The 12,078-nt window shown below is 27.6% G+C and overlaps 1 protein-coding gene across 7 annotated transcripts in view; it reads left to right on the top strand.

The window, feature by feature from the left end:
* The window catches only part of LOC107454101 (protein kinase C and casein kinase substrate in neurons protein 1), a 64,642-nt gene extending 57,428 nt beyond the window's left edge, over positions 1-7,214 (top strand). For 5 of the 7 annotated variants that reach the window (XM_043039955.2, XM_043039956.2, XM_071182615.1 and 2 more), the window contains 2 exons: positions 4,276-4,433; positions 5,099-6,090. In XM_043039955.2, coding sequence (XP_042895889.1) covers positions 4,276-4,433; positions 5,099-5,211 — 271 coding nt within the window. In that variant the 3' untranslated portion in view covers positions 5,212-6,090. Of the gene's footprint in view, positions 1-2,098; positions 2,128-4,275; positions 4,434-5,098 lie in introns of all 7 variants that reach the window. The other 2 variants (XR_011637055.1, XM_071182617.1) reach the window with 2 other exon arrangements.
* Positions 7,215-12,078: the final 4,864 nt, after the last annotated feature.

Raw genomic sequence — 12,078 nt, 5'->3', positions numbered from 1 at the left:
TAGTATTGTTACCTAATCTAGTATAGGCAAACTAATAGCAAAAACAAAGGGGGGGGGAGTTAAAGTGTTTAAATTTATATAAATATTCTAAATAAATTATTTAAAATTGAAACTTAACATCTAAGCATGACTTTCTTTAAACATAAATCTCTTCTAAATTTTTACAAAACATTGATTTTCTGCTTTACACAAATTAGCAAATTGCTAATAAACTTGCAAACAACTACCCTCGACTATATAAAGCAGGTATTCCAAAACATTGCATTAAAAGTTTAGATTATTGTAATGATTAAGAAGTTCAATGGATTAATAAATGTCTAAGTCCTTTTCAAACAAGGAAAAGATTCTGCATCTTCCATTTTAATTTAGAATGTTATGAACTTATGTTAACTTTAGTGAAATTTTCTTATTTATCAAACTAGTTATAAATGTTTTGCCCCTTCGCTGAAATGTTCTATTAAACCTAGTTACCAAATTTAAAATTCTAACTTTTTTTGGTACTTTTTTTACAGTTATTATGAAGAAAAGAAAGGTTTAAGGATAGTTACTACTTAATTTAAAATTTGGAAACTAAATTCAATAGAATACATTTAACTGAAGAAAACTAAACAAAAAATATTCTAAGATATTAATTAAGTATTGATTAAATTTTGTTCATTTTAACTGTTGTACATGGTTGTTAAAGAGGGAATGAAAATAACAAAATAAACAATCCCTTTATCCTGTAGTATTTATTTATCTTACCCCATCTCTCACACTTAGAACAGCAATGCTGGCATTTTTGCTTTGAGTTTAGCTCAACACTACTCGGACCATAGCATCTATCTTAACTCAGGTTCCCAAATCCATATGAACTTTAATCTTTGTCACAAGTTTTACTTTGAAATATTTATGAAAGTTAACTTGAGGGTTCATTCACTTTTTTCTTATATCTCGAACCATTATTCAACCGAAGCTAACAAACAAGTCCCATAAAACTAAATCACAGTAACAGGAAGGATCTGCCAATGGCATCACAAGAATGTCCGCCATTATTGATAGACATCTTATTCTAAAAGACGCAACTTAGCAAAGAAAAGCAATTCTTGAACGTGTGATAGTCGTCACACACTGTTCGATCTATAATGCAAGGTAAGGTATTGCTACCTACTTCATATTTTTAACTCAAATATCCACTAATGAGCAGATGTGAACAATCTTTTAAAAAATTGCCTAATTTTACATTGCCTCGCTCGTCAAGAGCCTATACTCTCATCAAAAGTAGTGACTAGTTCAAGGAAAAAACAGTCATTCCTGCTCCAATATTCATCAGCCTACGTCACTAAGAAGGGTGCATGCAGGTGACTGAAAACAAGAGCGTACCTATAAAATTTAGCATGCATCAAGGTCGATTTTGATGACAAGGTCAACGACACCTTCAAAAAGAAAGGAAACGTGAGAAAAACTTGCCCAAAAACTTGTTGTTATGTAACAATGTCGCATAATCATTATAGCAGAAAACTATGGATGGTGTTTTCGACACTAAGGAGCGCTGCAAGCTGTATGCCGCTTATACTTCCGGGTTACTGTTTCGGGTGTATTTCAAAGCCATTTGGCTCACAACGACGAAATGAAAAAACAATAAGCTTATATCATTTCGTTAATGTTCAAATCATAAAGGGTATAGTATAATTTTAGCATTAATTGTGGAATAGTAGCGTTAAGTAGTAGTAACATGTGGTTTGATCAATAATAAATGTGTAAACCTAACATATGAAAAATATAATTGTTATAAAACACTTCTTACCTTGTCAATAATATATGCCAACTTTCAAATTTAAACCTGAATTTTAATGTATAAATTTAATCTTGCTCCTCGAACAATATGCTAACACTAACGTAAGATGGTGCACAGCTTGCAACAAGAACAAACAATAATAAACAAATGGAAAGAGGCCAAATCAAGACTGCCAAAAAAGCGAGTTATTCAAAATCTAGCAACCCTGTCAGCTTTTTCAACAATAAATCTCTAAATAACTAAAACATATTTTTACTTCAATCTCACCAGAATTTAATAATAACATTAATATCTTATGAAATACGGCATATTTGAACTCAGNAAAATGAAGCATTTGAGGAGAAAGAGACGTAATTAATGGATTTTCTATTTTTTAGATTTTCTGCTATTTGCATTATAGCATGCTATGCCTGTTATTGAATGCTTCATTCTAGTCTTTAATGAATGTTTATCTAGTCTTGATTACTAGAAAAGTAGTGATATAAAGAATAACTGTTTTTGTACTTTCTAAATGTTTGTTTTTGCTTTACTTTGCTAGCCTTGCAAAAATATTGTTAATTATTCAATTTATTTTTCATGTTTGGTTTGTGTTTGATTGTTTGTTTGCTAATATACGCTATAACTGTTATGCATTTTAAGCTTCAATTAATTCAGTTTATCTTTCATGCATTGATTTGCAAATTACAGGGGTCGCATTCCTCCTAAAATTCCTAAAACTATGTGCAAACCCTAAAATTCCTAAAAATCTAATAAAATTTTGTTGATGTTCCTAAAAAATTAGAGTTATAGGCTATATATAAATAGAAAAGCAATAATCTAAAATATAAGAATATAACTACATTAATTAAAATTGTTTTAATTTTTCCACATGGGAATTCTGATCCTGAGAGAGGTTTTTCGATAAATAAAGCAATGCTTAATGTGAGTCACGATGAGAATACTATTATGTCTCTTAGACTAATCAAAGATACCATTCGATAATAAGGAGGAGTGTTGAAGATCACCACAACACTATTGAGGGCAGTAAAAGAATCTCACAAATCACATCAAGAATATATTAGCAAAATGATCATAATTAATTTGCTTTCTCTAACTTCTAATATAAATTGCTGATTTGAAATATCGCTTATAATAATTTTAAGTTCGTAAAGTTTTAGTCAAATATTCCTTAATTTTTTATTTGGCGTTGCATTTTAATTTACGAATTGTTTTCAATTTAATGAAGTATATTTAATTATTCCAAGTTGGTGTTAATTTATTTTTTCTCCTGATTTATTCTCACTTTTGCCTGTTCCTGAATTATGCACTTAATTTTTGATAGGTAATATGTAAAGTTGAAATTACATTTTTACACTTTGGAGCTTTCATCCTTGACTTCATAAATTTGAGAGCTTTATTTTATGGCCTGCAATTATTTATGATATGTATGGATGAATTATAATAATCTTCTGTTATGTAATAAACTACCGTGTGATTTGTTTTTATCCTAGTAAAATCATATATTACCCCTAAAATTTACCTAAAATTTTTTGAAAAAAGTTCCTAAAATTACCCTAAAATTTTAAAAAACTTAGCTGCTACCCCTGAAATTAAGACCTTTTATTTAAATTTAGTTTCATGTAAAGATTTGAAAAAAAATTACACCTCTTTTAAATAGTTGTTCTTCAGAAGTGTTCACATTCGAAACAGATTTTTGACTACTTTACCTTCTCGCTCCCGTGAAAATGAAAGGGTGAGGTTTCGCCTTCTATTTCTCTCTCCTGTGATATTCCTGTGGGAGTGATCAGTAGTAACGCGCCAATAAGAATAAAACTAATTCATTTCTTTTGCTCGGAAAACATTTTATTTCTCATTTTACACACCAGATTTCAGTACCAGAATATTTTTAAGGTAATTGTAGATAGTTAGTTTATTTTAAACTAGATGTCAGCACTAATCAAATACGTGTATAAAAAAATAGGCACTTTTATGATAATTTTTTTGAAAATTAACCGATCGTTAAAGGGTTAAAATAGTACAATAAAGTTTGTATTATCATTAGCTGAACTGTAACAGCCAAATTATGTTAATACTACTTATAAAGCTAGGCTGATAATATAATTTTGTTTATGCACAAAAAATAATAAATCACTTTTTTTGTATTTTGCCATTCATTAATTTGAATTCTCATGTTTTGAAAAATGGCTTGAGTACATTTTTAAGCTACTAAATTAATCTTTAATATCAAGGATAAAAGAGCAGTTAAGTTTTTACGCATCCACATTTATTTATAAAAAGATTGTATTCGCTTTTTGTAATATGTTCTTCAAATTAATAAAGTTTTAATTTTTGTACATAGTTAAATTTTTAGCTGTTGCTATTCAGTAAATGTGGCAAAACAATTAATGATGGCTTTTCAGTTAATTACATAATATAAAAATTCTGCTTTTCCTTATATATTGATATTGAATTTAACTTAAGAATAAATTTTGTTTTAACTGTAATTTTAATGTGTTTAGAAATGGGAAACAAGAACAAAATCCATTTGATGATGATCAAGAAGATTGGGAAGAAAGTTCTAATGATGCTTTAGTTGATAATGGAGAACCTGGAGTACCAGTAAGAGCTCTGTATGATTATGAAGGCGCTGAAGCTGATGAATTGTCATTTAAAAATGGTAACAATTCAATTTTAATTATCATTTTTTATTAGAAAAGTATTGGTTATGAACATATTTACTTAACAGGCACGATTTTACTTCTAAAATTGAAATTGTTATTACAAATATTTCATTTAAAGAAGAAACAGGATTTTCCCCAAGGTCAGAAGACTAATTTTTGGCACGCACGCAAAAGAAAAATTCTTAGATTTATTAATCAAAAGATTAAAATATGAACAAAATACTTTTTTATTTATTCAAAAAAATCTTAGTTATAATCGTTTTTGCATTTCACCAATGCGATTAAGTTGGCTGGTTTTATAAATATCAAGCTTTTTGTTTAAATTTTGGTTTTTAATCCCAAGATTCGATGATGGCTATATGACTGATGTGACTATAAAAACAAGCTATATTGTGAGTTTATAAATTTTTTACCTTCTTGCACAAAATATTGTTTTTATGTTGTATTTACTTGCATATTACAAATCTGTACGTCTTCGAATAAAATTCTATTGCGTAATAAAATGTAATAAATCAGGTAATTTTGTTTCTAAACTTTAGTGTAAAAAATATAAAATTTATATGATGAATAAAAATGTCTAAAAAGTAAATATATAACAAATTGAGGATATCAGTTGAAGAATATGCATTTCTTTGCAATTTATTTTTGTCACTTTTCACAGGTGAAGTTTTTGAAAAACTGGAAGATGAGGATGAGCAAGGCTGGTGCAAGGGTCGGAAAGATGGCAGGGTTGGATTATATCCCGCTAGCTATGTAGAACTAGTTGCCAATTAAAAACTCACAAAACATAGCAAAAAAGTGACGATCCCAGTGGGATTCTAGCACTTGTGTTACCTGCTGTACAAAAGCACAAAAAGATTTTTGTCCCTTGTCTAACTTAATGAGAAGTGCAAAAGGAAGGAAAAAATGCTTTGTGCAGTTTGAAGTCAATGAGCAGTTTACAAGAGTCTATGTTTTTTCGGAAAATTTTATTTCAGAGTTGGTGATATCAGTGATAAACTGGAAGTATAATTAAGCCAAGCTTCTATTTTAAATAAAGTTTCCTCCTCTAAATAAATGTGGTTTCTGTGAAGCAACAAACTGTTAAGCAATTTTCATGTTTTATATATTTAAGCCTGGATCATTCTGAGGATTTTGATTTTGTTTATGTATCATTTGATTACTTTTTTAAGACCCTCTAGTTTTTTAAAGCAAAGCTTCTGTTTAGCAGAAAGGAAATAAGTATTTTGCTAGATTTTTTTTTTCTTAAAACTTTACCTCAACATAAAAACACATCAAATGGACCTTACAATTATAAATTTTGTATATGTTGTGTAATATATATATTAACACAAAATTTATTTATTTTAAAAATAGACTTATAAAAATGTTGCAGTTAATATAAAATACTTTTTTTAATTGCCTTTTCAAACTATAGGTCATGTTAAAATAATATTTGAACCTGATATATTCGTTAAATGTTTCAGTGTTTAGTTAATTAGTTATCGTTATAATCATTTATTTTCTTCCAGAGTTTAAAGGTAAAGCTTTGCAATTTAAATACTCTACTAAGAAAGTTCGTGAACATGCATTTTAAATTATGTCCATTTTTGAAATGTTGCCAATTCGTTCAAGTACATCAGAAACACTTTTTTTAATTTGATAAAAAAGAAACTTAAAGCTTAAACCATGAAAAAAAAATTTTTTTTAACTAAATTGTGTGCACTTTTTGTTTAATAATTATTGAAATAACATCACTGTATAAATTATTTTTTTACTTCTGTTAGAAGTTGGGAAAATTTAGAAATTTTTCCTGTTCAGATGGAGGGGGGGGGGGAATAACTTCTCATATTTATGTGGAAAAAGAAACGTTTCAACTCTAAGAATAGTATTTCTGAGATCCAGATAATTTTCATCCCTTTTTAAAAATAAAACAAATTTTATTGTTTGAAAATGTGTTTTTGATATTACACGAACATATCATGAGCCAACATTTTCAAAACTTCATTTAAAAAGCATGTGCACAAATTTTTGGTCCATAGCACATGTATTTTCAAAATGATGTCAATATACGTGCCGATTTTTTAAGTCCAAATACATATAAAAAATTGCTTACCAGAAATAGAAGTTTTTAAAAAAATATATGTATAGTATATCATTTTATAATTACACTCCTCTTTAAATATAAGTGATTGTAACAGTGGACACAGTCGAAGTTGCACTTTTAAAAAAGTAAATTTTAAAACTATTCAAATGCTATTGTTTATAACATAAAGATAATTTTCAATGTGGCATGCACCCATAATATAACATATGTATGGATAATTAAAAGAAAACTTGTGCAACTTGGTAATTGGTAAATTTAACTAGACACTAGCTTCATATTTTAATAGTTAGTTTTCAAATAATTGAAATTATGCTCAGTTTTTTATTTATCAAATATAAGTTATTTTTATAATTTAGCATTTTATTTATTTCAATTTAAAATAATAGATTAGCGAAATGTGTATATATATTTAATTTATTTCTGTTAGCTTTGTTACATATTGTCCGTACACTCATTAAGTTAGCACTTCAGAATTTTGATTATAAATTTTTGTACATTACAATTCTTTCTTATTATTTTCTTTATTTCAAAAAATATGTGTACTTAAAACTAAATTTTTAATGATTTTAACCTATCTAATTGACGTTTTATTTGTGTTTGTGCAAATTATAAATTGGGGCAATATATTTTTGTGTGTTTTATTTCATTATTTGTGAAACTTTTAAATAAATCACTACAATATCTATAAAAATATTTTTTAAAATTTATGCTGTCACTGTTATTTGTAAGAAAGTTGTAAATATACTAAAAAATATATATATATTTTGCTGCTTTGGCTTCTGACAATCTAAAAATAGATTGTTAAATTCCAGTTTGAAAAGTTGTAACAGACAAAAAAAATTCTGGATGAAATCTTTTTGAAACTTAAATTTCAAATGATTTCATCACTGTATGAATATGCAAAATCCAGTTCTAATTGTTATGATACATTCATACATTTTATTGATATAATTAATATATTAAACTAAGTTTCTCAACAAAAATTAACAATATATCTATCAGGGTGCGTAGCGTTTGTAAAAAGTACTTAAAGGTGCTTTTTTCGGGATTTCGTTTTTAAAAGCTTTTAAAGGTGCTTTTTTCAGCTGGCGTTTTTAAAAAGTGCTTTTTATTTCCGAATAATTCTTTTCTCCCTTCAGTGATATCTGGTGGATCCCATGCATTTCACGAAAAATTGGGAGTTTGCTACATAATCATTCACGCGGACTGCATGTCGTACCCACGTTATGACTTGCGCATGCGCCCGAGTGCTCCAATTCGAATAGAGAATATCAGATCCTTATGAAATGTTTTTCTTTTTAATTTATTTTAATTTTGTTCTTGTTTATTTTATTTTACTTCTTAACACTTTTTTTGACGTAGGGGGTAAGGGTACTTTTGTTCTGAGTTCAGGGTCAAGTTGAATTCACTCGGTGATGTGGGAAAGTACTGATTGTTTCGATTTCCGGCCGTTTCTTTTTGGGTTTTTTTTTAACGCTAAAACTGTTTATAAAAAGTTTTTGTTTTTCAATAATATCATTGATTAAATATGAATTTTTTGAGTGCTTGAAAATTTTTTAAAAAGTGCTTATTTTTGATTCAAAGATTTGGCTACGCACCCTGTCTATGATTTATTGCTCAAATTGGTATAAGTATAATGAATTAATGAGGGGTGGTGTTTATTACCTTTCAAAAACAATTTATTTTTAATTTATGTACCATAATTTTATTAAAGAAATATTTTTCAGCATTATAATTTACATTTAAATAAGCAATCCATGAAACACAATTTTTTTTATGAGCTAACAGTTTAAATTGAGTAAAATTAATAAACATTTTTCTGCAATACGTGTTTATTATGACTTTTAACAATGTTGAGTAAATAAATAAAAAATCCAAGCTTTTCAAAAGGTATTTATGTTAATGATAAACAAAGATTAAGATGTATAAAATAAAGGGACCAACTGTACTACAGGATTGTATCCTAATAAATCATTACCAAGCTTGGCAAATTGTTGTATTTACAATTTTTACCTTGAATTTTTTTTTCAATAAATCTATAAACATAGACGCAACAGATTTATCTCTTAAACTAACTTTTTATATCTTTGTTTATTTTATAATTTTATTAAGTTAGCTTTTTTATTTCGAATAAGAAATCATCATCACCCTTGATTAATTGCTAATAAATTCATTTCAGTTTAGATGATTTTGTACACTGATTTAATCCAAGTGCTTACAACCCTATTTTATAGAAGCATACATTACTTTTATTCATTGAAACTTTTTAATTAAACACTTAATGATTCCACGTCTTTTTAAGACGGATAGTCAAATTAAACAGGAGCATTGTTATTTGGCTGTAGATTATGAAGTCAAGATTTTTTTAAATTATTATTTGTGTTACTGATTTTGCTGTGCAAAGGTTTTGATAGCAAACTAATTTTTAATTTGGCAGAATTGAATTAATTAAAGAACTTGATAACTGGATTTAGCAATTTGACCTATTAAAAAAATATGTAAAATTTGAAGAAATATTGAGAAAACCTATATTTTTCTAATGTAAAGAAAATACTAAGAATTAATTACTACCATTATATCTTATATTATGTTAATATACATTAAAAATTATTTTAAAAAGGTCTTCCATTTTATTTAATTTATTAAAACTTGCTTTAGCTGTGTTACAATTTCAAAATTGTTTGCAATGCTTATATATGGCTATTTATAAAATTTTAATAATGTAGGTGTTAATTGCTAAGTATTCACTGCACTAGTGTGCACAAATTCGTAATATCTTACAATAGTTAATGTACTTAACATATAACACTGATCATTTAGATTATTTTCCACTTTCAATCATTTATGTTGTACATATTTACTGGTATTCAATTAAACTGTAAATTTACACTTGATGCTTGTGTTTTATCTGAATATCATTTGGCTACTTTTTTGAAAAATCAATATTGTGTAATATCTTGTTTCTAGGCTAAATGTCGTTACTGTTAGAAAACATATTTTTTAACTATATAATTATTACATGAAGAATAGTGAAAAAAGACATTCAGAAATTAAATAATTTGGGACAAAAATATTGATAATAATCTAACAAAAGATAAATTTTCCATAATACAATTAATAAAAGTGTGGCAATATGGTCAGCACTGTGCACTGGCTGCCTTTACTTCTCAGATATATATACAGGGATGAGATTTTTCCACTTTTTTTACTTTTGCCTCTCGAATTTCAGTCTTTTTTTTAATATATATTCTATTTTTTCGAAAAATTCAGCCATTGAAATAAAATAATTATATTTATTTCCGATTTTCAAATTTAAATAGAAAATTCAAACTACATAGCTCCTTCCACATTTTTATTTATTTTAGCTATTTTCTCCGCTTTTACACACAGAAGACAAGATTTTCCGCATTTTTACTCGTCCGCCAGATAGTTTGTCTTTTTGTAATTCAAACGAGCCTTTTACAAGCCCGGAATTTACTAACATTTTTATTCTTATTTACGAGATTTAAAAGTCCAATATCACAATTTATATTTACACGTTTTTAAAAAATCTATGTAGCAATTCATATTGACGCGAGTTTAAAATCCAATGTCGTGACTTGTTCATGCGGTTATAATATCAAACATTGATTTTTGTATTTATACGTGATTTTAAAATAAGACATTGGGATTCGCATTCACGCGATCTAAAAATTATGCATCATGATTTGTATATACTCAATTTAAAAATTCTATAATGCAGTTTACATTTTTTAAAATCGAATATCGAGTTTTATATTCAAGTCAGGGATGAGAGTAGTCAGAGAGTAAAAAAGAGGAAATCCAAGAATATATATAGATATATATGTATAAAAATCGCACTTTTTTTGTCAAATTTTTGTTTAAACTTGTAATACATGTGATTATAAATCCCGAATGAGGCTTTTAAATCACGTGAATATGAAACTCTACATCGAACTTAAAAAATGCGAAAATACAAATCATGATGCGTAATTTTTAGATCAAGATGCATAATTTTAAAATCGCGCGATATTACAACCGCAAAAACGAATCACGACATTGGATTTTAAGCTCGCGTAGCTACATAGGGTTTTAAAAGCTCGTAAATACAAATCGCGATATTGGTTTTTTAAATCTCGTAAATAAGAATCGCAATGTACAATATTTAAATGGCCTGAATAAGAATCGCAACGTTCAACTTTTAAATCAGGTAAATACGAAAATCGATGTTTGATAATAAAATCGCGATTTTAAAAATGCAAAAATACAAAACACGATATTAGATTTTTAAATCTCGTAAATACGAGTCATAATGTACGATATTTAAAAAGCGTAAATAAGAATTGCAATGCGCAACTTTTAAATCAGGTAAATACGAAAATCGATGATTGATATTAAAATCGCGTGAATAAAAATCGAGATATTTGCAGAGTCTGGACTTGGGATTTCTAAAAGGCTTGTTTGAATTGTTTTTTGTTTACACAATAAATAAAAATTTACAAGATTAATTGAATGAGCAAATAAATATTTTCACCACAAATCCACCTCTATTTTTTTTCGCTTTTTTTGTTTGCTTTCTCTCCAGAATACAAGAAGCAGCGACGTCTAAATTACGAAAATACGAGCTATCCCGCCGACGGATAAAAAATACGGAAAATCTTATTTTCTGTGCGTGAAATCGGAGAAAATAGCTAATATAAGTAAACATGCGGAAGGATTAGCAGCTAGGACGTAGTTTGAATTTTCTGTTTTTCTTTGAAAATCGTAAATAAATATAATAATTTGACTTCAACGACTGAATTTTTTTTTAAAAAAAAACGGGATATTTATAAATAAATAAAAAATAAAAAAACGAAACTTTTTAAGAATCTGAGTTTTTGATAAAAAGGCTGAAATTCGAGAGACAAAAGCGAAAAAAATCTCATCCCAGTATAAAGATCAACCAGTTTTATCCAAAGGAAATTATTTTTGGAGGAATGAGGACTTCAATAATTTCGCTCCGCGGAAAATTTAATTCCTCATAAAATATTTTAACTTGAGCAAAAAAAAAATTAGCGGGGAAAATGGAAAAAGCGGAAATCCGCGGAAGAATCTCATCCCTGTCAAGTGGTTTTTAAATCCATTATCGTGATTCATATTCACACGATTTTAAAATCCAAGATCGCTATTTGTATTCACGCTATTATCGGGAATAAAATCAATTATCATGATTCTTGTAAGAAGTAAGTTTTTCTTTAATTAGTCACTATAAATGTGACTGTTTTTCTATCGACAATTATTATTATATGTAGGCATATTCAAAACTTACATTCTGTGCTTGCTAAGAAGAATGTGACAAAGGCAGGTAAAGAAAGAAAAAATAGGATTTGTCAAAAGATGTTTGAAGATGGGCTAACGACTAAATTAATCACCAATCTGTTTCCTCTCATTCACAGGCTGCATTACGAGCAATTTGACCTTGTTAAAGGATCTTTTTGTGTGGTTTGTAAAACATGAAACATTTGCAGCAAATAAAACAAAAATTTTAAAAAAAGATATAGCAAACAAAAGTTATT

The sequence above is a fragment of the Parasteatoda tepidariorum genome, chromosome 6 (genome assembly GCF_043381705.1).
Source record: "Parasteatoda tepidariorum isolate YZ-2023 chromosome 6, CAS_Ptep_4.0, whole genome shotgun sequence".
Classification (NCBI taxonomy): Eukaryota; Metazoa; Arthropoda; class Arachnida; order Araneae; family Theridiidae; genus Parasteatoda; species Parasteatoda tepidariorum.
Note: the sequence above shows the minus strand (reverse complement) of the source record. Positions and strands in the feature narration are given on the sequence as shown.